This window comes from Ochotona princeps, chromosome 11 (genome assembly GCF_030435755.1).
Source record: "Ochotona princeps isolate mOchPri1 chromosome 11, mOchPri1.hap1, whole genome shotgun sequence".
In the NCBI taxonomy this organism is placed as follows: domain Eukaryota; kingdom Metazoa; phylum Chordata; class Mammalia; order Lagomorpha; family Ochotonidae; genus Ochotona; species Ochotona princeps.
Genome location: NC_080842.1, coordinates 7,591,888 through 7,618,452, shown reverse-complemented (window position 1 = coordinate 7,618,452; position 26,565 = coordinate 7,591,888). Strand labels below are relative to the sequence as shown.

Genomic DNA, 26,565 nt, shown 5'->3' with positions numbered 1-26,565 from the left:
CAGGGGCATCTGCACCTGCCCCTCAGCCCAGCTCACTCCTTCCAGCAGAGCCCTGCTTCCCTGTCTATGTCCCCTCCTCCTCCAGGCATCCTTCTTCCAGGTCATAAGGACCTCGTGGTGAAAGAAGACAGTGAAATTCTCTGGCAGAAGTGAGTGACAGCATTGCTCTTACCCCGTGTCAGCTGTCAGAGCTTTTGACAAACAGCGTTCCTAGGCATGGAATGAAATGGAGGGTGCTGGCTGTTGAGTTACGGCGTTGTATTCTGATTTCCTCTGTTCTTCCACGATGAACAGCTGTGGACGTATTTCCATCCCCGGCTTAGTTTGATCTGTTTTATTCTTCAGTAAACATGACTGACTATAAATTAGGCATTCTTGTACTTCAAAGACAGAGCTCACACTTCACAAATTGCCTGTGCATTTTTGTCCCTAAAAACATCACTCACACAAGAACCAAAACTAGCTTGGGCTTTTTGTTGAACGCTTGGACAGTGAGCACTTAGGCAGCCCCGCATGCCCCTTTAACCAGTCAGAGGAATGTGAGCAGAGGAAGCTTCTGGAAATCACATCCAGCCCTGGCCATCATGAACATTTTTGGGGAGTAGCCCAGTGGATGGAAGATCTCCCGGTGTCTCTGTCAAATAAATAGGTAAATCTCTAAAAGAAGATTCTCTGGCCCACCCTTTGTACTCACAGAAACATGCATAGAGCTCATAGAGCCTGGGTCTGGCCTCCCCGGGGCCTGTACTGGAGGGGATCGCTGTGGCCGCTGCCTCCTCCCCATGACTGGCCTGTTTTCACAGAGCTGGGGAGCCTTCTGTCCATGAAGCTTGGTTTTCTGTATGTGGTACAGGCCTGGGGAACCTTGTCTACTGTTTGGATACTTACAGTGCCATTCATGGACCATACACAGTGATCAGCATGCCATGTTAGATTGGGTGCCAAGAGCCGGCTCTTTGGTCATCTTGGCAGAGCTGGGCCAAATAATTTCAGTGACCCTGTGCAGCCCTCAGGTCAGCCATTCTGCACCCCTTCGTCAGTGCTTTGTGGAACTGCAGAGGTGAATAGCTGAGCTGTCCACCGGCACACCCTCTGCTGTTCGTGTTCTTCTGGGGCTCTTTCCCTAAGGCATTGAGGTACTACCTCACTCTTCTAGGAGGGGCCCAGCTCCCCACTCCCCCACAGCAACTTCTCCAGCTTTCCTGGGCTTCTTTCTCTTCATGCCACCCTGCCATCTACCCACCCTTAGGGCCATGCTTGTCCCTGGTTTCCTCCCCATGCCTTCCGGAGGTGCCCAGAGGATGCGAAGGGCAGGTGACAGTGTGTCTGACTCTAAGCCAGGGATCAAAGGTCCTGACACCATCAAACTCCCCTGGGAAGGAGAGTGGGGGAAGATGGGTGTGGCAGTGGTTGGGAGGGGGAAGTAGGAGGTGGTTGCTCCCTCGCCTTGGATCCTCTTGTCTTTAAAAACCCACACAACCCAAGTCTCTTGCCTTGCCCCAGTGATTGGGACTTGCCTGTCTGATCAGAAGCCCCGGGAGGAGCCATGCACAGCTTCAATACCAACCAGACTGCAAAGGGAACAGGGTAGACCCCAGCCAGACCTTGACTATGACTGGTCCACTGAGTTGGTGAGAAGCAGCTTGGGGGCAGTCCTTTGGCACCTGTGGGCAAACACAGTATGTCGCCAGGGCCAGCGGCCACAGCCCAGGTAAAGGCTGAGTGGTTTCCCCTGCTGAACTCGGGCTTTCCAGTGTGGCCGGGAGAGTTGGTAAAACAGCCTGGGGCCTTGGCAGGCAGGAAGGCTGACCGTCCTGGGATCTGTGTTCAACCTGCATTCCCATTTTACTATGTTAGCTGCTAGTTATATAACCTTTTCTCATTGTGAGAATGTTCCATAGCCCCTTAACTGAGCCACCAGGACCAGATTAGGATGGATACAGCAGTTAACCATGTACCAAGGCCTGTATCATAAAACACTCAGGAAAAAAGCAAACTTTTTTTAAAGAGTTCATATCATGAAAATTAAAGAGAAATTCTTTTTTTTTTTTTTTTTTTTGAAGATTTATTCATTTTATTACAGCCAGATATACACAGAGGAGGAGAGACAGAGAGGAAGATCTTCCATCCGATGATTCACTCCCCAAGTGAGCCGCAACGGGCCGGTGCGCGCCGATCCGAAGCCGGGAACCAGGAACCTCTTCCGGGTCTCCCACGCGGGTGCAGGGTCCCAATGCATTGGGCCGTCCTCTCCTGCTTTCCCAGGCCACAAGCAGGGAGCTGGATGGGAAGTGGAGCTGCCAGGATTAGAACCGGCGCCCATATGGGATCCCGGGGCTTTCAAGGCGAGGACTTTAGCCGCTAGGCCACGCCGCCGGGCCCCTAAAGAGAAATTCTTGACAGTGACCCAAAGTGGTATTCCTGTTGCATTTCCTGAAAGTTGCTAATGAAAGTATGTATCAATAAGTAACAGAAATCTTGCTTGTTTTCCATCACTCCGAAGAAATGACCATCATGTCTTTCTAGGACTTTTTCTGTGTGCACACATGGAAAGGGGATGGTTTTGTTTTTTTAAACATAAATGCTCCCATCCCACAATGCTGTGGCTCAGTGAGTTAAGTTGTTACTTGTAACATTGGCATCCTGTATGGGTGCCAGTGGGAGTCCGGGTTGTACCTGGGAAAGCAACAGAAGACAGCCCAGGTGCTTTGGCTTCTGCGCCCATGTGTAAGACCTAGATGGAGTTCCAGGCTCCTGACTTCAGCCTGGCCCAGTCCTAGCTACTGTAGCCATTTGGGGAGTGAACCAGCAGATGAAAGGCCTCTCTGTTTCTCTCTCTCTGAAACTTTGCCTTTTAATTCAATAAGTGTTTGTTTACTTGTGTGTTTTTTTTAATTTTAAAAAAAGAAAAGTGAATGGCTGCTGCACAGGTAGGCGCTGCTCCCCTTGTTCCCTGCTAATCATGGGCCTCTACCTCACTGGGCACACCGACCCTGCCATTTGTGGGCCTCTGCCTTATAGGGCATGCCAACCCTGCCAAGCATGGGCCTCTGCCTTGCTAGGCACACCAACTCTGATGATCATGGCCCTCTAACTCATGGGACACATAGATCCTACCAAATGTGGGCCTCTGCCTTATAGGGCATGCGGACCCTGCCAATCATGGACCTCTGTCTCACTGGGCATGCCAACCCTGACAATTGTGGGCCTCTGTCTTATAGGGTATGCTGACCCTGCCAACCCTGCTGACCCTGCCAACCCTGCTGATCGTGGGCCTCTGCTTTGCTGGGCTTTCTCACCCAGCTTGCCCATGTCTGGGGAACATGCTAGAGGGTCAACATGCTTTCACAAACCATTCACTCTTAAGATGGTGGTCAGTAAGATGTGTGACTATGCTCAGGGCACATAGGTGCCTAGATAAGACATAATCAGTGCCCTGTCCATCATGTTCCACCCTAGTATACCTTCAGCAGTCTGCTTGCTGACCAGAGCTGAAGGAGAGTTTCACAAGGTGCAGAGCATACGGAAGACAGTTGCACTGAGGGAGGTGCAGCCTGGGAACGTCCTGTAACCACACTGTGTCACCTCTCTGTCCCCAGTGCTCGGCCTGCTCCTGCCCCTGTGGGCCATCGTGCTTATTTCAACTGGTGTTGCGCTGCTCTTTGCCGTCTTTGTGTGGCTCTTTGTGTGTCCGTGGATGCGGAGAAAAATTGCAGGTAAGGGCCGTGTTTTGCTTCCGATTCCAGTCCCAGACCCAGAGGGTGTGTGACTGTCTTCTGCCGTGAGCCAATAGCACATGCTGGGTACGTGCCAGGACCTGGCAGAGCTGACTGCTCTCCAGCTGGTGGGGGAGTTGTCCACCCAAGAGAGCAGTGAGGACCTCATGCTGGTGGCATACCTGAAGGTTGGCCACACAGTGGAGTCCTCCCAGCCTCATGACAACTAGGGGTCCTCAAGGACATGCATGTTGTTACTAGAGTGAGTTGTCTCATCCCACCTGGAAGAATGACTCCGGGTCAAGACTCCAGGTAAAGAGACTGGACAACATTCAGACCTTCGTAGTGAGACACAAAACAGTACAGTTGCTTTGGAATTCCCATATGCCAGTTTCTTAAAAAGTTAACCATCCACGAGCCATGGCTGGGCTGAAACATCCAACAACAAGAACCAGAATGGGGTGAAAGCCAGCCAGGAAAAGCCACTGTTCCTGCTAGGACAGGAGGTGAACTGAGTAGGGTTGGCTCAAGGACCCCTTGGCATGCGCAAAATCTGGCATTGGGAGGGGTTCTGATGGAGGAGCCTGGGCAACTCCTTTGGCAGGACACAGTCCCTGCAGGTAAGCGCAAGAAGCATGATAGGAAACAGTCCAGAATAGGCCATGGAAAGTTTCCCACTGGCACACATTCAGCATGGGTCAGGAGCAGACCAGGCTGAATCAGTTCACGTCATCCACTGGCAAATCCGATCACCAGAACAGAGTGTGGGATGAGCCGGGTTTGGTCGCGACAAAACAAGTACACATTATGGAATGCCAGGGCATGGTGCCTGTACTGGATATGAATGCAGCACCCAACCAGCACACGTGAGATCCAGGAAGGGAGGGAGGGGCAGAACTGGCGGGGGGATTAAGGGGCTGGTCCCCTCGCCGGACAGCTATTCCCACTGGAGAGCGTGGGCTGGGATAGAGACAGACCAGACTAAGCAAGGCTACAACACCTGTGTGCTGCATGTGGACTAGATCAGGGAAAAGCCAGGCTGGGCTGATTATTCCTGCGGGTGCAAGCATAAATTAGAGTGGGTGAGGGATGTTTGGGCATAGCCTCAGCATCAGCTGGCACTGGGGACTAATTTTGTCAAGTCAAATCACAGAACCACATAAAGAGTGCATAAACCGGGACAGAGAGACCTGGGAGGGAAAAAGTGGGTTCCCCCTTCTTGGGTCACTATTCCCGTGGGAGGGCATGAAAACTAGGACGGGGGCTGGGATGGCTAGATAGAGAGGCACTCAACAACACCCGTGAGGGCTGGATGGTTGGGTTGGTTAGATAGAACTAAGCTTTAATACCCATTGACAAGTACAAGAGCTAAATGGGATGGGGGACAGACTGGTCTTCTGCTACACATACTGGCAAACCAGGGTAGGGGGCAGGCCTGGTGGGGGTTATTGTGGGTCGCCCCGACTAGGCTGCAGCTCCCACTGGTTGATGTAAGGGCCGAACCAGACTGGACTGCAACACCCATTGGTTCCAGTGCAACTCGGGACCGAAAACAGAACCAACCCAGCAATTGAAACCACCAGCTGATCGGGGTGATGGACTGTGCCGGGCCCTGTGCTTGCTAGAACATACAAAAAACTAGTCTGGGAATACCTCAAAGTTTCTTTGGAGATCTCCCCAGTCGAACTGCTGGACTGCAGCGAAATATGGGGCAAACGGAGACTTCATGATGGACCATATCAATCAGTGGACGACCTCATCGAGCGAAACTGGCAGCGATTCATAACTGGAGAACTATTGAGGCCACTCGAGCAAATATCTCAGAGCATGCCCCACATCCGGGACTTGGGGTGGGCGGGAAACCGGGTGGGGCTTCTCCCTCAATATCCCCCTTTACCTCAGATACATGATGGAAACAATATGGACATAATAGTCTTACCCACTTCCCTATCCCCCTGAACCTTTTTTTTTCTTTAACTGTAATTAACTATGTAAAGATTGTCAACAACAATACAATAAAATAGATAAAAAAAAAAAGTTAACCATCCACTTCACCAGATGGATGGTAACTTTGCACCTAGGGATTAATCAGGAGGAGTGAAAACAGACACTCACCAAAAAAGCCTTGTGTACAAATATTTCAGTTATGTCCAACCCTAAACCAGAAACCACCGAAGGTGCCCGGGCGGCCAATTTGTGTTTGGTGCATACATGTAGAGAAGGTGGCTTGGAGCAGTGCCAGGAGAACCCACAACCCAAGGAACTGCCTGGGTATTGCGTTGAGCAGAGAATGCATGGACCAGATGATTCCCTGTCCCATGAAAAGATTCCGTGGGATCTTCCAGAAAGTCAGAACACAGCACTTAACTCATAGAGGCAGAAGACCCTGGCTGCTTGGGCCAAGTGGGGATCCAGGGGGATGCTACCCAGCGGCATCAGGGGATTTTTCAGGAGCAGTGGGTGTGCTCTGTCTTCACTGGGGTCTTGGTCATTGCGGTTCAGTGCCCGCCGGTCATACCCTGTGTATATGCATAACATGCATGGGTTTCATGGCTTATAAGTCACACCTACGGAAGAATGTGTTCTAGAAGGTCAGCCAGAGGTACCTCCTTGCACCAGCACAGAGCTGGTATTTTCTATGAACTTTTTGAGAAGCCCTTACTCCAGCAGGACTAGCATGGAGGGAACACTTTTGAAAAGGAATGGAGCCGGAGGATTTGCACCACCAGGCCCACAGACCTGCAGGGCTAAGTGATGGCAAGCATGTCTGTACACTGATCCATGAACAGAACACAGTGCCCCAACAGCCCCACGCCTGTGGCAAGGGACAGTTCAACAAAGAAAGGAGTCTTCAACAAATGATGGTAGATCACTTGGACATTCACACACCCCCCAAAAAAGAGCCTTAACCTAAATCTTCAAGCTTCTTAGAAAAAAAAATGCACCACAGATTTAAATGCAAAGTAAAAATATCAAGAAATAAAAACATGAGGCTCTCAAGAAAGGAGAAAACTTCTGGGAAAAACTCAGTGACCTTGGGTTAAGGAGGGATTTTTGTTGTTGTTAGATCTCACATCAGACCCACAACATGTAAAAAAAAAAAAAGAATAAATTGTGCTTGATCAAAATTAGAAACCATTGCTCCATTGAGAAACACAGTTAAGACTTGGAAAAGACAAACCACAGACGGGAAGAAAATAATTGTGAATCCCACAGCTGACAAAGGACTTGCATTCAGAAGATCTAAAGAAGTTCCAGAAAACAAACAGTCCTGTTCTAAAGTAAGTAGAATAGCCCAACAGAAATGTCACCAAAAAAGACCTGAGGAAGGCAGGTAAGCCAACAAAAAGGTGCTCAAGCATGAGGAAAACGTGAACTAAACTCACAGTGAGCCATCACGGCGCCCCTCAGTGCTGGCGCAGGATGGCAGGTGAGCTCAGGCACACAAGACGTCTCCCAGCGCCTTGCACTTGGATTCATCTCCACGCCACTCTGCAGATTTCCTGATTTCCGCTTGCAAGTATCCACCTTCATCAGTAGTCGTTACAAATTGGAAACAACAACCCAGGTCATGTACAAATCAACCAAACCAGACAAGGAGAAGGAGTGAGCTGTGGACCTCCACCATGGGCACGCACCTCAGGGACACTGTACTGATCAGAAAGGCAGCCCGCCTCTGGAATGGCATGGTGTACCATTTCAGTCATGTGACCTTCGGAAGCAGTTCCATGAGGGGACAGGGCTGGAGCTGGGTTGTCCTGGTCACAGCTGTGGTGGCGGTGGGTGACTCAAGTCTCAGGTCATGCACAGTGTCGGCCTGCTACCTGTTTAAGTTTACAAATGAGTAATTTCAGAAACCCCATTAACACGACTCCAGGGAAGCCACACTGCTGGTGGTTTATGGGCTGGCTGGCTGCTTCCTGTCTGTGCTGCAAATAAACATGGCCTTGCGTTTGCACGGCAAGTGCTGGCCCAGGTGGGAGGAAGCATGTGCTCCATGCTTGGATCTATAAACCCTTTTCCTAATTGCCAAGACCTAAATGTCCCATATAAAGGAACTTCAAAAGGTTGGTGGAAAATGGAACTGAAAGATGTTTAGGTGCAAGACAACTTTGAAATCCGTGCTTTTTTTTTTTTCCTTCACAACACAGTTTTCCTTCAGGTCTCTGAAGATCCTTCAGAGAATTTAAAATCCTTGCTTTCCAGCTCTAGGCTGTACTGTCACAGCAGGAAGTTGACATTGTGCCCAGTTCTGGCTTCCCAGGAGCTTTCTCTTGTCAACCCTGTACATTTCCATATTTTGATGTATCCTGTTCTTTTCCTGTGGCTAGTGCTGATGGAGGTAGCAAGGCCAAACCACCAGCATTTGAGTCTTAATTTGCTAAATTTACTCATTAACAAAAGGAGGAATGATACTAATAATACCTGTTTTGGCTTAAGTGTTCATTTTTGTGACAGGTTTTTTTTTTTTTTTTTTTTTTTTTTTGTTGTTTTACCACCGTAGTTCCTAAGCAACTTGAGGTCAGAGGTCTTCATGCGGCTATTTTGCGTGGCCTTGCGTGTTTCAGTCCTGTAATGGGAGGCACAGACACTTGCTCAGGCTAATTTTCAAGCAGCAAGATAATGAAATGAGCAGCACCCACGTACCCAATCTGATGAAAAGAGGGTGTGATTGAGCTTTATAACTGTTTCTGAAACAAATCCCTTATGTCTTTTTCAAGAAAACAGTTTTTTTTCAAGTTCAGATCTCCCTGTACCTTTTACTTGTTTTTGAAACTTTGGTCTCCTGAAGAAATCTGAGGCCAACAGTTCTAGACCAGAAGAAAACCAAATACACCGTAACAATACCTCTGAAGATACACCGGGCAAACCCTGGCAGGATACTGAGGTTAGTTAAGAAAATAGAAGGCCAGCCCAGGAGGCCAGAGCAATGCAGACCACTGGCCCAGACCGGGCCTGGGGGTCAGACTCAACCCTCCCTTTGCTTGTCTTTGGCTGTGGCCTTCAACCCCTGTCTCTTCCTCAGTCTGAATTTTCTGGATGGCTTTCTAGAACACTGTTGAATTCTCTGTCTTGTCTCTTGCTATATAACTTGTTGTGTGTTTCTTTCCTGAGTAAGTCCTGTAGAATAAATGTATGAGAGGGCTTAGAAAGGAAAGTTTAAAAGCAAAATTTATCTCTGGTACCAAAAAAAAAAAAAAAAGGAAATCCAGGCATGCAAATTGGTCTTTGAAATGTTCATGGAAAAATGTGTGTTAGGAAAACACCCACGCTTGGACTTCAGAATCCTTTTTGTGCCCAAATCCAGCTAATCCCATTTTCCATGAGGCTTTTGAAGCATCCTGTGCGCGTGCACTGGAAGCAAGAATCCTCTCCTCAGATCCTGTTATGACTGTACTTTCTCTCTCAGGCAAGTTACAAAAAGAAGGTGCTATGTCGCCAACGTCTGAGGAAAGCCTGGGGAAAGTTCAGGAGGCCGAGTCCCCCGTGTTCAAGGAGCTCCCCGGCACCAGGGCCGGCGACGACAGTACTGTCCCTCTGACCGGGCCAGCTGGGGAGCCTGCAGCCACCACCTCTGAGGGCCCTCCGGCCACAAACCACCCACGGGCTCCCTACGGTAAGATGCACAGGACACGAAAAACCCACTTGGAACACCCACAAGGGGAACACAGTTTTAGATTTTGAGAAAAAAAAAACAGAGTGTGGCAAGGACTCCAGGGATGACTCCCGGGCAGGCAGCGAGCTCACCTGTCTGTGACTGTCGGGGCTGCCCAGCCTGCCATGCGGCTCACTCGGAACACCTGTGCAACTGCCCCGCTGCAGAAGGAGGAGGCTGTCCTGCCATGAAGGAGGCTGTCCTGCCATGCACTCCCAGAGCCCTTGGGAACCCCCAAAACATCCAAGGGTGGCCTTGAGTCAGTGGCCAGTGGGGGTAACCTGTGTGAGCACCTTCTGGGTTCTGCGAGGTAGCCCCTGGGACTGACTGGGACAAGTCCAAGAAGGCGGTGTGTGCCTGCTGATTGGATGGCTACTGCCAGTGCTGGTCACCACTGACATTTCAAGCAACACCTGCAATATCCACCTTTACGTGAATTGAGCTTTGTCTCAGACATAAAGATTTGCTACAATCTTTCTAGAATGGTCTCCTCTGAGGACCATCTCTATCAAAATGTATTGAACGGGGGACAGGGCTGAGGCAGTTTCTAGAAGACTTAAATCACATCACTTCCAACTGTCCTAGCACAACTTTTACCTGCTTGTTGTATGTTTCTAAGGTGTTTTATTTCCCCCCAATTTTAAAGCTATTGTATGTCCTTTTTGGTGAATTTAGAAAATGAAGCCTATAGAAAAAAAAATCATCCCATAATTGCATCTTCCAGAAAGATGGCTTGAGGGCAGTAGGGAAGTTTTCTTTCCAGATGTAGTTTCTGCCCACAGACTGAAAGAGCAGCCATTTGGCCTGCAGGCCAAGGCACCCGCAACCCACAGCCCACATCACAGTGCCTGGGGCCAGCTCCCTGCCCCACTCTCCATTCCAGCTTTCTGCTGACAAGCACCCTGGGAGGCAGTGGTAATAGCTCCAGGGGTTGGGCCCTGGCCTCTCTGGGGAAACTTGGATGGAGCTCCTGGCTCCTGGCTTCTGCCGAGCCAGGCTCAGCCACTGCATGTATCTGGGAAGGAAAGTTCATGGAAACTGTCTCTCTGTCTCTACCTCTCAAATAAGTAAAAAGTAATTAAAGGGTATAAAATAAACCTTATTTAAAAAAAAAAAACTCTCCTTCAGGAAGGGCACTTTCCATGACTCATGGCACTGCCAAATCGCCCGTGTCAAATGGCACATTCGGCTTCGATGGCCCTGCTCGGAGCGATGGCCATGTGTACCACACCGTGCACAAGGACTCGGGGCTCTACAAAGACTTACTGCACAAGATCCACATTGACAGGGGTCCAGAGGAGAAGCCCGCCCCAGAGAACACCTACCGGCTGCTGCGCCGCAACAACAGCTACACCTGCTACACGGCCGCCATCTGCGGGCTGCCCGTGCATACCACCTTCAAGGCAGCCGACGCAGCCGCACCCGAAGACAGCGAGAAGCTGGTGGGTGACACTGTGGCTTACTCCAAGAAACGGCTGCGCTACGACAGCTACTCGAGCTACTGCAATGCGGTGGCCGAAGCCGAAATTGAGGCTGAAGAGGGCGGTGTGGAAATGAAGCTGGCGTCGGAGCTCACGGAGCCTGACCAGCCGCGAGAGGACCCTGCTGAGGAAGAAAAGGAGGAGAAGGACACGGCCGAGGTCCACCTGCTCTTCCACTTCCTGCAGGTCCTCACCGCCTGCTTTGGCTCCTTCGCCCATGGTGGCAACGATGTGAGGTAAGTCGGCTCACGTGTAGAGCATGTGTGGCTGAGTGCCCCAGTGCCACCAAGACCTGGCACAGGAGCATGTGCTGCCTGCTGGGCAATCGTGGTCCTCAGAAGATGAGCAGGTGCCACGCTCATGCCCAGGATGGGGCATGAAGAGGCTGGAAGGTCAGAAGTTACAGAGCTGGAACCGGAGGGCCTGGCAGTCCTGGGAAGGGGAGCAGGACGAGCTCCAGGGCAGGAGGTAGTGTGGGTGCAGGGAAACTAAGGGACAGGATAGCTAAGTTCTCCCTACTGCATTGGGGAGGGGGTGTGGTGAGGGGGCAGAAAGGCCCAGGGGCTAAACCAGGGAGGGGCATGGTGGGAGTGCAGGGAAGGCCCAGGTGTTGCACTGAGGAGGGGACATGGTGGGAGTGCTGGGAGGCCTGAATGCTGAACCAGGGGGAGGGTAGTGCAGCCCAAAGGGTTGTGTTCTGAAGACAGGACCGATGGACTTCCCCGACAGACTGGATATGGAGGCAGGAGGCGGAGAGGATGTCAGCCAAGTCCCACTGTTCCTTAGGAGGAGCAGCTGGGAACTGGTCAGATTTGGGGCAAGAAAGAAGCCGGGAGGTGGGTGTGTGCAGCCGGCATGGGTGAGAAGGGAGCAGGCAGGCTGGACACAGACTGGTCTCCTCGGGGAGGTACCTGTCAGGCTGCACCCCAGGGACAAAGCCGCGTTATTGGCCCATTCTCCAGTGCACCTCCATGCACCCCAAGGAGGGCTGCGTACCATCTGTGGTCTCTGCAGGTGCAGGTTCCTGCTGCCTGGGGTAGCTGTGCAGCAGGCATTCTTCTGCCTGCCCTGTCAGAGGGAGGTGGGACAAGGGAGACTCATTTCTGCCCTCACCTATGCCTGGCCCCAAGAGAGGCAGAACTGCCTCCCAGAGCCCAGCAGCCTTTGCCTTGGCTATGTGGTCCTGGAAAAGTCCGTTGCTTTCCCCAGTCTCAGTGCTGATCTGTAAAACAGCGGGGTAGGCTGGTAACATCTTCATGATTCCCATGAGGGCTCTTGGACTTCCCTGTGGAGCGTGCTGGGGACTGCTTCTCAGCTCATTAGTGTCCACACATTTTCCAGGATTGCTCTCAGGCTCTCCAACACACAGGTGTGTCTGCTGTGGCCTTGGTAACTGGCCAGGTAGGTGACCGTGGGCTTCCACAGTCTGCCCATGTGCACATGCACTTCTGTCCTCAGTGAGACAGAAGTCTTACCAGCAGACAGCCACGTGTCTTTAGTTCTGTTCAGTGCCTTGTGGGATTTGCCAGGGTGTACTTTTTATGACTGATTTATTTAGAGTTTGAGGAGGGGGGAGATGCACATACCATCTATTGGTTCACTCCCCAAATGCCTACATCAGAGCTAAAGCCAGGTCTTCCCCATGGGCACGGAGCTCATCTGCTGCTTGCCCAGGGGCATTAACAGGGAGCCAGATCAGAATTGGAGCAGCTGGGACTCAAACAAGTTTTTCAAATAGGATGCCAGCATAGCAGGCAGTGTGCATACATACTGCATACATCACATACATCACAGTAAACTCCTGTTTGCCGGTCACTCTTCAGACACACACATAGCCCCGTCTGAGGCCGGTGGCAGCCAGGACCTGGAAACGCAGTCCAGGCCTCTGAATGTGGGCATCACCCCCTTCCTGCCTGGGTGCACATCAACAGGAAGCTGCAGGCAGGTGGTGGAGCCAGGCAGTATACAGAAGTGAGACCCAGGCTCTCCTGGCTGATGCAGGCGTCCCAGCTGGTATCTCAAATGCTAGCCTGGGTGCAAACCAGCAGGAAGCTGGAAACACGTGTGGAGCCAGGACGGAGACCTAGGCTCTCCCGGATAGATGCAGGCATCCCGTCTGGTACCTCAACAGCTGCACCAAAGCTCCATCCCTGTCGTCAATAAAAGCAAGGTTCTAGAACTAAAAGCATGCACTGACACTGTGAGTAGGGGCTTTGGAACACTCAGCAGGGAGCATGGCATTTGCACTAGCCCACTTTATCATATGCAGAGGCGCCCTGTGAAGTAGGCAAGTGGTGCCCTTCAGGGGTGGCACCTGAGGCTGAGGAACAGGGGGCTGTGGGCCCAGGATCACACTGCGTGACAGGTCAGGGGTGGCACCTGAGGCTGAGGAACAGGGGGCTGTTGGCCCAGGATCACACTGCGTGACAGGTCAGGGGTGGCACCTGAGGCTGAGGAACAGGGGGCTGTGGGCCCAGGATCATGCTGCGTGACAGTTCAGGGGTGGCACCTGAGGCTGAGGAACAGGGGGCTGTGGGCCCGGGATCATGCTGCGTGACAGGTCAGGGGTGGCACCTGAGGCTGAGGAATGGGACGGTGCAGGCCCGGGATCTCGCTGCATGGCAGGAGCAGACTTGGAAGGCAGTTCCCCGGCTATCAGCCTCTGCATGGCCGACCTGGGAGGAAGCAATTAAAGCTGGAAATGCCATCACCAGTGCTCAACATGGGCATCCAAGGGCCTGCGCAGAGGCATGTCCAGGACAAGACATGTGAGCATTTGAGAGGGCCCAGCTCTAGCCCATTCCTGCTCAGCTAGCGACATGACCTTGACCCCAGTTTCCTGGGCAGTGAAGCAGTGGCAGTGCCTAGTGTGCAGGGTGGCTGTGAGAAGCAGTAACTAACAGTCATCGTCTGTGATCCCATAGTAAGATTAGTAGCTGATACTAGTAACAGCATATGGTAGCAGTACAAAATAAAAATAAGGGCCCTGTGTGGTAGCCTAGTGGCTAAAGTCCTGGCCTTGCACTCACCAGGATCCTGTATGGGCACCTGTTTGTGTCCCAGTGGCCCTGCTGCTCATCCAGCTCCCTGCTTGTGATCTGAGGAGGCAGTATAGAGGACAGCTCAAAGCCTTGGGCCCCTGCACCCACATGGGAGACCCAGAGGAGGCTCCTGGCTTCAGATCATCTCAGCCCCGGCCATTGTGGCCGCTTGGGGAGTCAATCAGCAGACAGAAGATCTTCCTCTATGTCTCTCCTCCTCTCTGGATATCTGACTTTCCAATAAAAATAAATAAATCTTTTTTTTTTTAATAAAAAAATGTGGGGGCGGGGAGAATTTACTTATCTTGTTCACTTGTAATTTTTTCTTTGAAAAAAAAAAGTATTTCAAAAATACTTTGAAAGCAGTGTAATGAATCACACACTGATCAGGATGGTTACTATACAGAAAAAGCAGGCAATAATAAGTGTCGGCAAAGCTATGGGGAAATCAGAACCTTATCTTCTGTGGTAGAATGTAAAATTGCGTTACCGCTGTGGAGATTCCTCAAACATTTGAAACCAGAACCACTATATGATCTCTCAGTCCTGCTCCAGGTAGTCCCTCTGTGTCCACAGCAGCATGCCAAGAACCAAGTGTCTGTCAGCAGACAGTGCTGTGTAGACATCAGTAGCGTATGGCATAGACACACGGGATGGGTCGGGGGATTCCTGTGTCTCCATGCAGCCCCAGTGGCCTTGGTTACATGGTACTCAGTGGAGTAAGTCAGTCACAAGAAGACATGTTGGCCATGGTTCCCCTTCTCTACCTATGTAAAACCGCCACGGCCACAGAGCCCAGAAGGGCCTGAGGAGCTGTTAGTGGACAGATGAGGGTTTCAGATATGCAAGACAAGATCTGTCTCTGGGGTGTAGGTGCTTGAAAGTAGTTAAGATGGTGAGCTGTGTACTGCCCTTAATAGCATAGTCAGAAGTACTCAGTCATTTCTGTAGCCGCTGAATTATGTCTGAACTGCCAACTCCATAGGTGGGCTGGCCTCAGCCTGAGAATCCACTGTGGATTGTGCACTGTGTGTTTCCCTGGGGAGGTTAATGGGCTCTGTTTTGTTTTTTGCAGCAATGCCATTGGGCCCCTGGTGGCTTTGTGGCTGATCTACGAAAAGAACGGAGTGATGCAAGAGGCTGCCACTCCCGTCTGGCTGCTGTTTTACGGGGGCATCGGCATTTGTACAGGCCTCTGGGTCTGGGGCAGAAGAGTCATCCAGACCATGGGGAAGGACCTCACACCCATCACGCCTTCCAGGTGAGCTTGGGTTGACCAGGTCACAACTGCAAGGGGACCCTGCCTCACCCGGGGATGGCCCACCACCCTTCTGCAGCTGGGCCTTGGGGAGCATGCACCTGCTGCCTTGAGGGTATCTGGAGGTCACTTTGTATCATGTGGCCCTGAGAACCTCTTCAGAAAGTTCTTGGAAAATCCTGTGTGGGTTTTACAAACATCTCTGAGACCCAAATTAGCTTAATTTTCATTTCCATTGTTCAGGAACTTCCAGCAGTACCCACCTATGGGATGGGGGGTGGTTAGATATCAAACTTGCGGGAGAACTTTTAGAACATAGCTAAAATGTGCAGATCTGAGGGACTCTTCTCCTCTCCTTTAAAAGCAACAGCCAGGAAGCCTCCTTTTATCCTTGTCGTTATAATTTTTCACACCCCCTCCACCCGTTGGACTTCATTGTAATGAAAGATTGTTTTTAGGAGGCCAACTTGGAGAGAAATGAGTGATCCAGCTGGGGGTGGTGGGTGGGAATTCACTGATTTGTAGTAAGTCCACAGTTTCCAGGACCGGGAAGGGCTGATGGCCGTCTTCCTGCACAGCGGGCATAGCTGACCCACTTCCTGCCGTGGGTACTGTCAGGGCCTTCATCTGCCCCGGTGGTCAACAATGCGGGGTATGCTGCGGGTGGCTCAGTGGGGTGGGGGCCAGCGCCAGGAGACAAGGGCCTATGATGTGTCTTTTCTGCTCTCCCCCACCCCACAGTGGCTTCACCATTGAGCTGGCCTCAGCCTTCACCGTGGTCATCGCCTCCAACATTGGACTTCCTGTCAGCACCACACACTGCAAGGTAGGCACTGCCAACAGTGAATCCCACGCTGGCTGGTGGTGCTTCGACTGCGGGCATCCATGTACCACAGGGAGCATCTCCACAGCCCTACCCAGGTCCTCGGGGGCAACATGGGGAACATGGGCTCCGGCTTACCTTCAGCACCCCCCAGTAGGCACCCTTGTGGCTTGATACACGGAGGCAATCTCCCATGCACATGTGCTTTTCCAAACCACAACATCCAGTCTTCCACCTTTCCCCCCGACCCCACCATGCAGGCCCTGGACACATGCCCACCTGGACATATACCCAGGTGCCAACCAGACCAGGGCCCCTGAGAGAGGCAGGCCCCACAAGTTCAGGGAGGCATCCCATAGATCGGCACAGCATCCCGAGATGTGGTCCGTGGGGCCCCTAGTACCAAAATACCAACCTCTGCATGGCCAAAGCCACTGCCAGTTTGTTCCTGCAGTCCATCATGTGTGTCACTCAAAGTGTCCCCCTACACCCCAATGCTGTGTGAGACAGCACAGCCATTGCCACTGACACGGGCTTCTAGATTTCACCTGGCATGTTTACAACAATGACCCTGAAACACATGCTGCACATGTGACAGTCAGGTTAGGATGTGGAACCTGTAGCATGTTGAAGACGAAGCTGGGACTCTGACCCGAGGAATGGCCTTGTTGGAAAGAACTGTTTTAATTTTCATTTTTTAGCTACAATAGACATGAAAAACTCCTGCTTTCCCTGGCTTACCGAGGAGGAAGCCGAGGCTTCCAGAGATGGCCACACAGGTAGGGGTGACGAAGCCAGGGACCAGAACCTTTCCTCAGCTGCACACATGGCACACACTGCACAGCCACTGAGCCACAGGCATGCCTACATGCCCTGGGGATGCACCCTGCTCGGCTCTTCCCAGGTTGGGCAGGCATTCCAACTGGGGCCAGGTGACCTGCCCGAGTAGGCACGGTGAGGCGAGGCCACCCAGCCCAGTAGGAGGGGCAGTATGTCCATTCTGCTTAGTTAGGGTTGACCTATTTCCCGATTGTGACTTGTAAGTGTCACATCAGCTGTCTGTGTTGAGCTCAGCAGGGGTGAGTGGTGCCCCTGGGTGGTCAGCAAACTGAATAGCAGTTGTGCCTATGACACCCTGAACATGCTGGTGTCACTAGGAATGCCGAATGACACTAAACTTCTACAGTACCACATTTAGAATTAGACAAAACACGTAAAATGCATTAAAAATAAACCCCAGACTCCTACATTTAATCTTGAAATGTCACCTCCCCAGTTTTTTTCCTAAACTTTATTTTTTGCTTGAAAGGCAGAGTTACAGAGAGACAGAGGGAAAGACAGAGAGAACTCTTCCATCTGCTAGTTTACTCACAAAAGTACCACAATGACCAGAGCCAGGCAAGTCTGAAGCCTGAAGCCAGGAGCTTCTCCAAGGTCTCCTATGTAGGTACAAGGGTCCAAGGCCTTGGTCTCCCACTCTGATGCTTTCTGAGGCCATTATCAAGAAGCTGCATCAGAAGTAGAGCAGGTGAAACTAAAATCGGAACCCATATGGGCTGCCAGTGCCATAGGCAGAGGATTAGCTTATTATGCCACTGCACTAGCCCCTTCTCCCCAGTATTTCTGTTCCTGTTATAATAATGTGATGTGGCTGCAGGATTTGTGTCCAGGTTGTACATGGCTTTATATATCCTTATTGTCCTACTGTGGCAAGCAGATCCGACAGCAAACTCGTTAGCACATCATGTGGGACTCCAGTAGAATGCCATCGGTAATGGAAGAACAGAGTGCAACCCAGATTGCGGCCCGTTTGTCCAGTGGCATTGTCCATGGACCTCTGGACAAAGTCCAGGGTGTCACTGTGAGGAGGGAGGACTGAGGGCAGAGCCCTGGCTCCCTAGAGCTTGGAGGAGGATAGCAGAACAAACGACACCCATCAAAGTCCCAACCCTAGAGGTGCTACCATCACCTGCCACACTCTCATCCAGCCTTCGTTTCCCACAGGCCAGGTGTGGGGTGCATTGAGAGGTACGGGGCCTGTGGGAGCAAACCCGACTCAGGAACAGCTGAATGGAGAATTCAGAAAAGAACATTTTTTAAATGGTATTATTACATTCGGTTCTAGAAGGCGTATTGAAGGCAATGTGCTTTGATTATGAAGTGTGCTTCATCCAAGTATGTAAATTTTATGCCTCTCCATAGTTTGAACTTTGCTCCATATCATAGGGCTCAGTTACCAGATGTGTTCCTGGAATTGATGCTGCTGAGGTCAGAAACCTTAATCAAAGAAACAGAACCTTGAAAATTCAAGTTTGCTCAGCTGTATTTGACAGCAGTTTGTGAGTTTGCCTTTCCTGCTATTACCTTTCACCTAATGTACAACACACAGCATCCACTACCCCATAGAGAGGTCTGTTGCTGAGCCTTGTGGGTAATGTTCCCAGAGACATGTAGTTCCCTGTGGGGTGGACAGCCCACAATGTTCACTGCCCGTGAGGACATGGACTCCGCTAGCTCTGAGTCTGGAACAACAACATACAGGGAGCACTGCTGGATTTTAAATCTTGTGTTGTAGTTTCTTACCGAAGTCCTAATTCTTACCTTCTCATTCCCTTCTCAATAATAAAACCCAAAGAAATTGTTCTGTTAGTTTCCAACGGTGAGCCTGCAACCTGGCACAGCATTATTAAGAGGGAAGTTAGAACACAACAGAGCATGCCCTTTTTGTTTGTTTTTAATTTTGCTCAAAAGGCAGGAAGGGAGACAAAGACAGAAACAAACAGATCCTCCATCCACCCACAGGCTCACTCACCGGGTCTTCCTCTCAGCCAGTGCTGGGCCATGCTAACAGTGGAAACAACCCACCTCTCCCGTGTGGAGGCCAGAGATCCAGCCATCACCAGCCACCTCCCACTGCGCACATCAGCATTAAGCTGGAGTTAGGAACAGAGCAGCACTCAGGCCACACCTGTGATGCCAGACACAGGGGACCCAGTGTCTTAGACGCCATTCCAGATGCCCACCCCATTGCCAATGGAAGTGAAAACATAGTCCTTGGTGTCAAATAACATATAACCCACAAAAGCAAAGCTGTTGGAGCTCAGAAATTGTTAAAGTTAAGCCTATGACAAGTGAAACAGAGGCATGGTAAGGAATATAAGGAATTGGAACAATATATTTAGGGTAGAATAATTAATAAGTGTATATCAAATGTTCATCCTCCTGATCGTACTCGTCCTTGTATCATTTATAAAAAGGTAGTCATCAGTATAAAAACTAATAATTAGTAAATAGAGGTAAAAATCTCTGTAATCAGAAGTTTGTGTCTGCCTTCATCTCTATTCACAATGAAATTAAGCTAGAAATTGGTTTATTAAAATAGGAATGTATTTCCCTTGCGCATTACTAATACTTGTGCAAGTAACAGTTGAAGCAAGGTGCTTAAATGATAATGATGGTTTTCTTGTAAAATAATAGGCACAGGCCCTGGCAGGCAAATATCCTCTGGAATGAAAATTCCCATCTTTAAGTAGTTTCATTGATCAGCAGGAAAATGACAAATCGGGATGAAAAAAAGAAAAAAAATTCCAGAGCAATAAAAATTCTGAGGAAATTTTAAAAGAATATCAAAAACACAATAGAGATGGATGTTTGGCACAGTAGTAAAGACCCCCACTTGGAACACCCATGGCAGAGTGCCTGGGTTTGAGTCCCAACGCCACTTCCAATTCTAGCTTCCTGTTAAGGCAACCCCTGGGAGGACACAGTGATGCTGACTGAGGCAGTTCGTGCCTGCCACCCACAAGGCAGGTCAGAATCGAGCTCCTGGCTCCTGGCTTCAGCGTGGGTTGAGGAGTGAGCCAGCAAGTGATGGAAGATCTCTTTCTCTTTCTCTCTCACAATAATTTTTTTTAAAAGAACACGGTAAAGGCGAAGAAGGCTAGCGGAGAGTGGTTGCTCAAAAAATAATGTCAAATCAACCTGGCACAGTAGCCTAACAGCTAGGGTCCTCACCTTGCATGTGCTGGGATCCCATATGGGCGCTGGTTCTAATCCCGGTGGCCACGCTTCCCATCCAGCTCCCTACTTGTGGCCTGGGAAAGCAGTGAAAGACGGCCCAAAGCCTTGGGACCTGCACCTGTGAGGGAGACCTGGAAGAGGCCCCAGGCTTCAGATTGGCACAGCTCTGGCCATTGTGGCCACCTGGGGAGTCAATCAGCAGACGGAAGATCTTCCTCTCTGTTTCTCCTTCTCTCTGTATTTCTGACTTAACAATTTTTAAAACATGAGTAAATAAAATAATGTCAAATCATCAAGAAAAATGTGAGAAGTCAATGAGAAGACATTATAGTAACAGATACAGAATTGTTTTTTTAGAGGAAAACACAGAGCTAAGAATTTGAAAACCTCTGAGAAGTGAAGTAGGAAGTGTTTTCTACAAAAATGAAATACACACAGCACAGAAATGTTGACATACAAAGGAGGAATGCAAGTGGGCAGATCAGCCATCCTCACCCAGAAAAGGGAAAGGACAGTAGTGGACTGCCAGCTCTCCTGTTCCAGGAAGAGTATGGCTCTTTTCCATTGGAAAGCTAATTCTCACAGTACACAAACTTTCCCACAATGAAGAAGGGGGGAAAAAAAAGATCAAAATTAGGAACTCTCCAACAACTCTTTCTATAAAGTATATATATATACTAGTACAATAGTACATGACACTGACAATATTATACAAGAAATTTCAGCAGGACCAAGTTGATCTTTTTGAAAAAAAAAAAATTAATTGATTTTGAAAGAGTTTCAGAGAGGGACAGAGAGAGATCTTCCATCTGTTGGCTCACTCCCCAGGTGGCTGCCACAACCAGGACTGAAGCCAGGAGCCGGGAGCTTCATCTGGGTCACCCTCCTAGATGGTGGCTTGGGTACTCACTCAGGACATAATCTGCTGCTTGCCCAGGCCATTAGCAGGAAGCCAGATTTAAAATGGAGTAATTAGCACTCAGACTGATGCCCCTAAGGGACACTAGCATCACAGGCAATGGCTTTTCCCATTCACACTACAACATGGGCCCGCTAGCTGGTCATCAACAACCTTCTGGGAGACTGTGGACTGGCACGTGGTCCTACACCGCTACACCATCACCTCCACGGGGCCTGGCCCTGCGGCCACTCCATATGCTGAACAAGCCCAATTAGAGAGTCTGGAGTCTTCAGTGTAATGTGCCTTCGTAACCCCTTACAAACAAAACCAGGTCATCTATTGAGATAGATGCTGAGAAGACAGCTTGTGATATTCGATGTTTCTAGTCCAACATCTAGTATGGAAATCTAGAACTCGGGGGTAGCAGTCCATTAGAAACCAATGGAGAGGAAAATTGACATAATTGCAGCCAAAATAAAAGGTATTTCTTGGTCAGACATGTGAGTGATGTGCATGGGAAAGCCACAGAACTGGGACACGCCAGCCTGTGGTGGGAGGGGAAGTCAGGTTTCGTAGAGATTTCATTGTCCACAGCACAGCAAGTGTTGGAACTTTACAAAGTGAGACTAAAGCAATTTCAGTGGGATAAACCCTTGAGAATATAAAATGGTCTCCAGAACACAGTGATGTGAGCCCATCTTACCTGATAACACAGGACCTTGTCAAGAAGCAAGAGGGGCTGGTTATGGCTTAGCCCTGTGGGCGCCCATGCATAACGCATCCAGCCACCAGAGAAGAGGGCCCAAGTGCTTGAGTCCCTACCACTCCCGGGAGAGACCTGGATGGAGCTGCTAGCTCCCGACTTCAGGCTGGCCCATCCCTGGCCACCAGCGCATTGGGAGAGTGAACCAGCAGATGGGAATCTTCTCTCATCCTTAGCCTTTCAAATAAAACCTTAAAGCTGCTGCTTCTTCTTCTTCTTTTAAGTAAGAGAACAGCTTCCACTGTGGTCACGGTGAAGTTGACAGACTGGATGGCTGCATGCAGTGAAAGCTGTCTGAGAGACTGTTTGCAGGTTGCATAAAGACCCCACTGTGCGCTGGGACAGGCTTTCCTTCCAGCAGAAGCCTGGTGCTCAGTAGGAGGGGCTGCTCGTCAGTTACCTCACTGAAGGCTGGGTCAGGGAGGAGAGAGGGAAAATAGAGAGATCTTCCATTCGCTGGTTTGCTCCCCAAGTGGCCACAATGGCCAGGGCTAGGCTAGGCCAAAGCCAACAGCTTCCTCTGAGTCTGCCAGATGGGTGCCGGGGCCCGCTTGGGCCATCCTCCACTGCTTTCCCAGGCCATTAGCTGGGATCAGAAGTGGGTGCTGGGACACAAACCAGCCACCCATATTGATGCCAGTGCTGTAAGGCTGAGGATTAGCCTGTTGGTTTACTATGCCAACCCTTTTTATTTTAAAAACTTATTTTTATTATGAAGTCAGATATACAGAGAGGAGAAGAAACAGAAATATCTTCCATCTGCTGATTCACTCCCCAAGTGGCCACAACGGATGAAGTTGTGCTAATCCAAGCCAGGAGTCTAGAGCCTCTTCCGGGTCTCCCGCATGGGTGAAGGGTCCCAGGGCTTTGAGCCGTCCTCAACTGCTTTTCCAGGCCGCAGTCAGGAAGCTGGATGGGAAGTGGGGCCACCAGGATTAGAACCAGCGACCATATGGAATCCTGGCATGTTTAAGGCGAGGACTTTAGCTGCTAGGCTACAGTGCCGGGCCCTATACCAACCCTTTTATTTATTTGAAAGGCAAAGCAAGAGAGAGGAGAGAGAGATTCCACCCACTGATTTATTCCCTAATAGCCTGCAACAGCCAAGGCTGGCCACGCAAAAGACAGGAGCCAGGAACTCCATCCAGGGCTCTTACATTGTTAGCTGGGAACCCAAGTACTTGAGCCATCACCTGCCAGGTGCATTAGCAGGGAGGTAGATTGGAAATCCAGATAGGACTCCATCACCGGTCTTCTCATTGGAGTGCAGGTGTCCCAAGTGGTATCTCAACCCACTGCATCGTACCACCAGGCCCAAGAGAGGTAAGTCAGTGGATGGATGGATAGATAGATAGATAAATAGATAGATAGATAGATAGATTTTATTTATTTGAGAGTCAGAGAGCAAGCAAGCTTCCACATGCTGGCTCATCCCCCAAAACGTCCACACATGTCCCAGGCTGGGGAGCCCAGTCTGGGAGCTGGGAACTTAGTCCAGAAATCCCACATGTGTGTCAGGAAGCCAGTCACTTACACCACCGCCAGTACCTCCCACAGTCTACATCAGCAGGTAGCTGGAGGCAGAAGCCAGGCACTGAGGCAGGAAGTGCACCTCCCAACCCGGGCCAGGTAACTGCCAGGCTTATAAACACCTGCCACTCAAGATGTGTTACATGCTCTTCTTTAACTAATAACCTGCTTCAGGGAATGTAATTTTTAAAATGAATAAATACGGATATATTCATCATGAAGCTATTTATAAGACAGGTAAATTGGAAGCCAGCTGAAGTGTCAGGTGTGTTCAAGTGCATCCACCTCAAGGGTCTGTCCTGCCACATGACAGTCAGAGAGGCTGCAGTCTAAGATAGATCCTTCTAACAAAATGAAATTACAGTGTACTCCGTAACATATTAGTAAAGCTGTGCTCACCAAAAAAATACTAGAAATATATTAGTGCATTAGTGGGTTCCCCGCTATTCCACAAACTTGCCATGATACTATTACATTCTTGTTAAGCTTTAAAACAAGAAGTGTTTAAAGGAAAGTGGACAGGGCCAACACTCTGGGGTAGCAGGTAAAATCACCACCTGCAATGCTGGCATCCCCATATAGGCACTGGCTCAAGTCCCAGCTTCCCCACTTCCAGTCAGCTCCATGCTAATGAGCGTGAGAAAGCAATAGAAGATGGCCCCAGTGCTTGGGTCCATGCCACCTACATGGGAGACCCAGAGGATGCTCCTGGCTTCTCCCACACGGGAGACCCAGAGGATGCTCATGGCTCCTGCTTTGAACTGACCCAGCGCTGGCTTCTGACCATGTGGAGATTGAACCAGCGAGTGAAAGATCTCTCTCTCCTCTGCTTCTCCATCTCTGTAAGTATGCCTTTTAAATAAACAAAATTTTTAATTATATTTATATTTAGCAGTTCAAATAAACAGATTTTTTTTTAGAAAATAAAGGAAAGTGGACATAGATCAACTTGAACTTGAGGAGCAATAGAGACAGGGCACGCTGAATGAACATCTCCAGACTCCCTTTCACATGAGCCCATGGAGCCCCTGGGACCCAGGCTCTCCCCAGGCCTGAGAAAAGCTGCGGCGGGAGAAGGGGGTGGAGGGGAAGGGAAGGGCTTGTGTTCTATTTGCAATTTACATTTTTTCCAGGCATTCTTAGTTAACACTTTTTCTTGTTTTTTCCTGTTTAAAATTTCAATGAACTCTACATGAGCTACAAGTGTTTAGACAAATACCACGTCCACATTGGATTTCTAAGGATCTCAACCAAGGGGGTCTGTCACAGAATGAAGTGCCACTGCAGTACTTCCAACAAGGCCATCGGGGGTTTGTGTCCACAGAGAGGACAGAACGCAGTTAGCTGGGCTCATGTTCACTCACACCGGGCAGAGCACAGGGAGAGACACACAGAACCACATACCTAAGAGAATGATCCTAAGGGGCAAATGGTCCCACAAGAGTTCATCCCATCGTTGGCACTGGTCATGCCCTTGGCACGTGACCTCTGAATATGTGGGTCTCCCTTTTCACGTGACAAATCTCTGCTGCAGGTGGGCTCAGTGGTGGCCGTGGGCTGGATCCGCTCCCGGAAGGCCGTGGACTGGCGCCTCTTCAGGAACATCTTCGTGGCCTGGTTTGTGACGGTGCCCGTGGCCGGGTTATTCAGTGCTGCTATCATGGCTATTCTCCTGTATGGGGTCCTGCCTTACGTGTGAGCAGTCTCCTTGCAGGTGGCCAACGGCTGCCAGGCCGGGGCGGTATGGGCGTGCGTGTGGGAGTTGTGTGGCCCCAGAGCACCTGCACATGCGCGCGCGCACACACACACACACACACACACATGCACACACACAGGCTATCTCCCCACCAGCTCTATCCACACCCTTCTCAGAGGGCTGTGACCACACTACCCCACCCGGCTGCAGCTACATCTTCCAGCGCTAACTTAACTACTGTGTACATAACCATATGTATTAGAGCGGTTTCATGGTGATGGGACATGGTGCGGTTACTTCTCTATCAGCTGCACACATTGTACGCTAGGTTAGGTAAGCGTTACTACAGATGTCCTCAACGTGGGAGGGGAGATCGCGTCCAGCAGATCTTGTACATAATGATTGCAGTGGCCGATTGTGACGCGTTTTCCCAGGGGGAGTATAGATTGGAAAGCAGCCTCTTCTGCTGTCCCTCCCCCAGTCCCGCCCTGGTGTAATCCCTGCAGCCACCTCTGGACAGTGTGCCCAGCTTGGCGTGCTGTTGGGTGACCCCTGGTGTAGGAGTGCTTTCACAGAAGACATTGTTCTGACAATATGTACTGGTCATTGTATGATACATCGCAGTTGCTTCTGTAAATACTGAAAACTGTACTTCCCGCCCTCTTTTTTAATGGTGTGCTTCCCTTCCACTTTTCTGATAAGAGAATTTTGGAAAGTACCAAAGAAGCAGGGGTGGGGGGATAGATTGCCAATATTCTATTTTTTTCATACTGATGGTGTCTCCCCTTGTTATTAACCACACTGTGAGCCTGGGCTGCAGGTACACCAGCTGGATTCCCACCTGCCCAGGGCAGTGCATGGCAGGGGCACCAGCCGCCCCACACCAGCAGCGCCCCCACCCCGCCCTGCCCCCTCTGTCACCACAAATCCCTGCCGTGGCCTTCAGTGTCATCAGCATAAAGTGTGCAGGCGTGCCAAGTCCAGTGCAGGTTCCCATCCCTCCTCCCGGCTCCAGTGTTAATGGCGAGCGAGGCTTCAGGGCAGGGAAGAGGGAACATTCGAGAATGCACTGGATCTGGGATGGGGCCAAGGCCTCAACTGAGCTGAGCAGCCTGCCACTCTGCTGTAGCCCCATTGGAATCTTTTTGTTTTTTCTTTTTCTAATAGCGGGAGGAAGTATGACTAATGTTAGAGCCTGAAACTATGGAAATGCTGCTAAAATTTTTATATTGACATTTTCTCGGTACTTCATTGTGATTTTTTTCATTAATCAATCATATTAAATTTATAATAAAAAATTGCCCCTCAAAAGTCTGTCTCTGAAGTCATGTGTGTGTGTGGTGGGGGGAAGGGTCTGCCTTCAACATTCACATCATGTTCTTTCCAAGTTTCCACAGAAAAAGCTATATTGTGTGGTCACTTGCACATTTCCTAGCTCCTTCCATTGACACTCCCCTGCTGCCACTATTGTTATTACTGTTCCTGTGTGCATGTGTGTGTATGTAAATGCAGGCGAGCCACAAGGGCCCAGAGCTGAGGGCAGCTGGACCATCCCAAATCCCTCTGTCAGAGCTTTCTGCAGGCCTTTCACTCCCCTTTTGACAAAGGCTAGCAAATCAGATTCACGCTCCTCGTAAGTTTGTTAAATGATAATAAAATAGCAGCACAGAATGAACAAAC

The 26,565-nt window shown here is 50.2% G+C and overlaps 1 protein-coding gene across 6 annotated transcripts in view; it reads left to right on the top strand.

Moving 5' to 3' along the window:
• SLC20A2 (solute carrier family 20 member 2) overlaps positions 1-26,199 on the top strand; it is a 94,649-nt gene extending 68,450 nt beyond the window's left edge. For all 6 annotated transcript variants that reach the window (XM_058669805.1, XM_058669807.1, XM_058669806.1 and 3 more), the window contains 6 exons: positions 3,600-3,716; positions 9,127-9,333; positions 10,501-11,089; positions 14,970-15,155; positions 15,894-15,978; positions 24,724-26,199. In XM_058669805.1, coding sequence (XP_058525788.1) covers positions 3,600-3,716; positions 9,127-9,333; positions 10,501-11,089; positions 14,970-15,155; positions 15,894-15,978; positions 24,724-24,888 — 1,349 coding nt within the window. In that variant the 3' untranslated portion in view covers positions 24,889-26,199. The remainder of the gene's footprint in view (positions 1-3,599; positions 3,717-9,126; positions 9,334-10,500; positions 11,090-14,969; positions 15,156-15,893; positions 15,979-24,723) is intronic.
• The last annotated feature ends 366 nt before the right edge of the window (positions 26,200-26,565 follow it).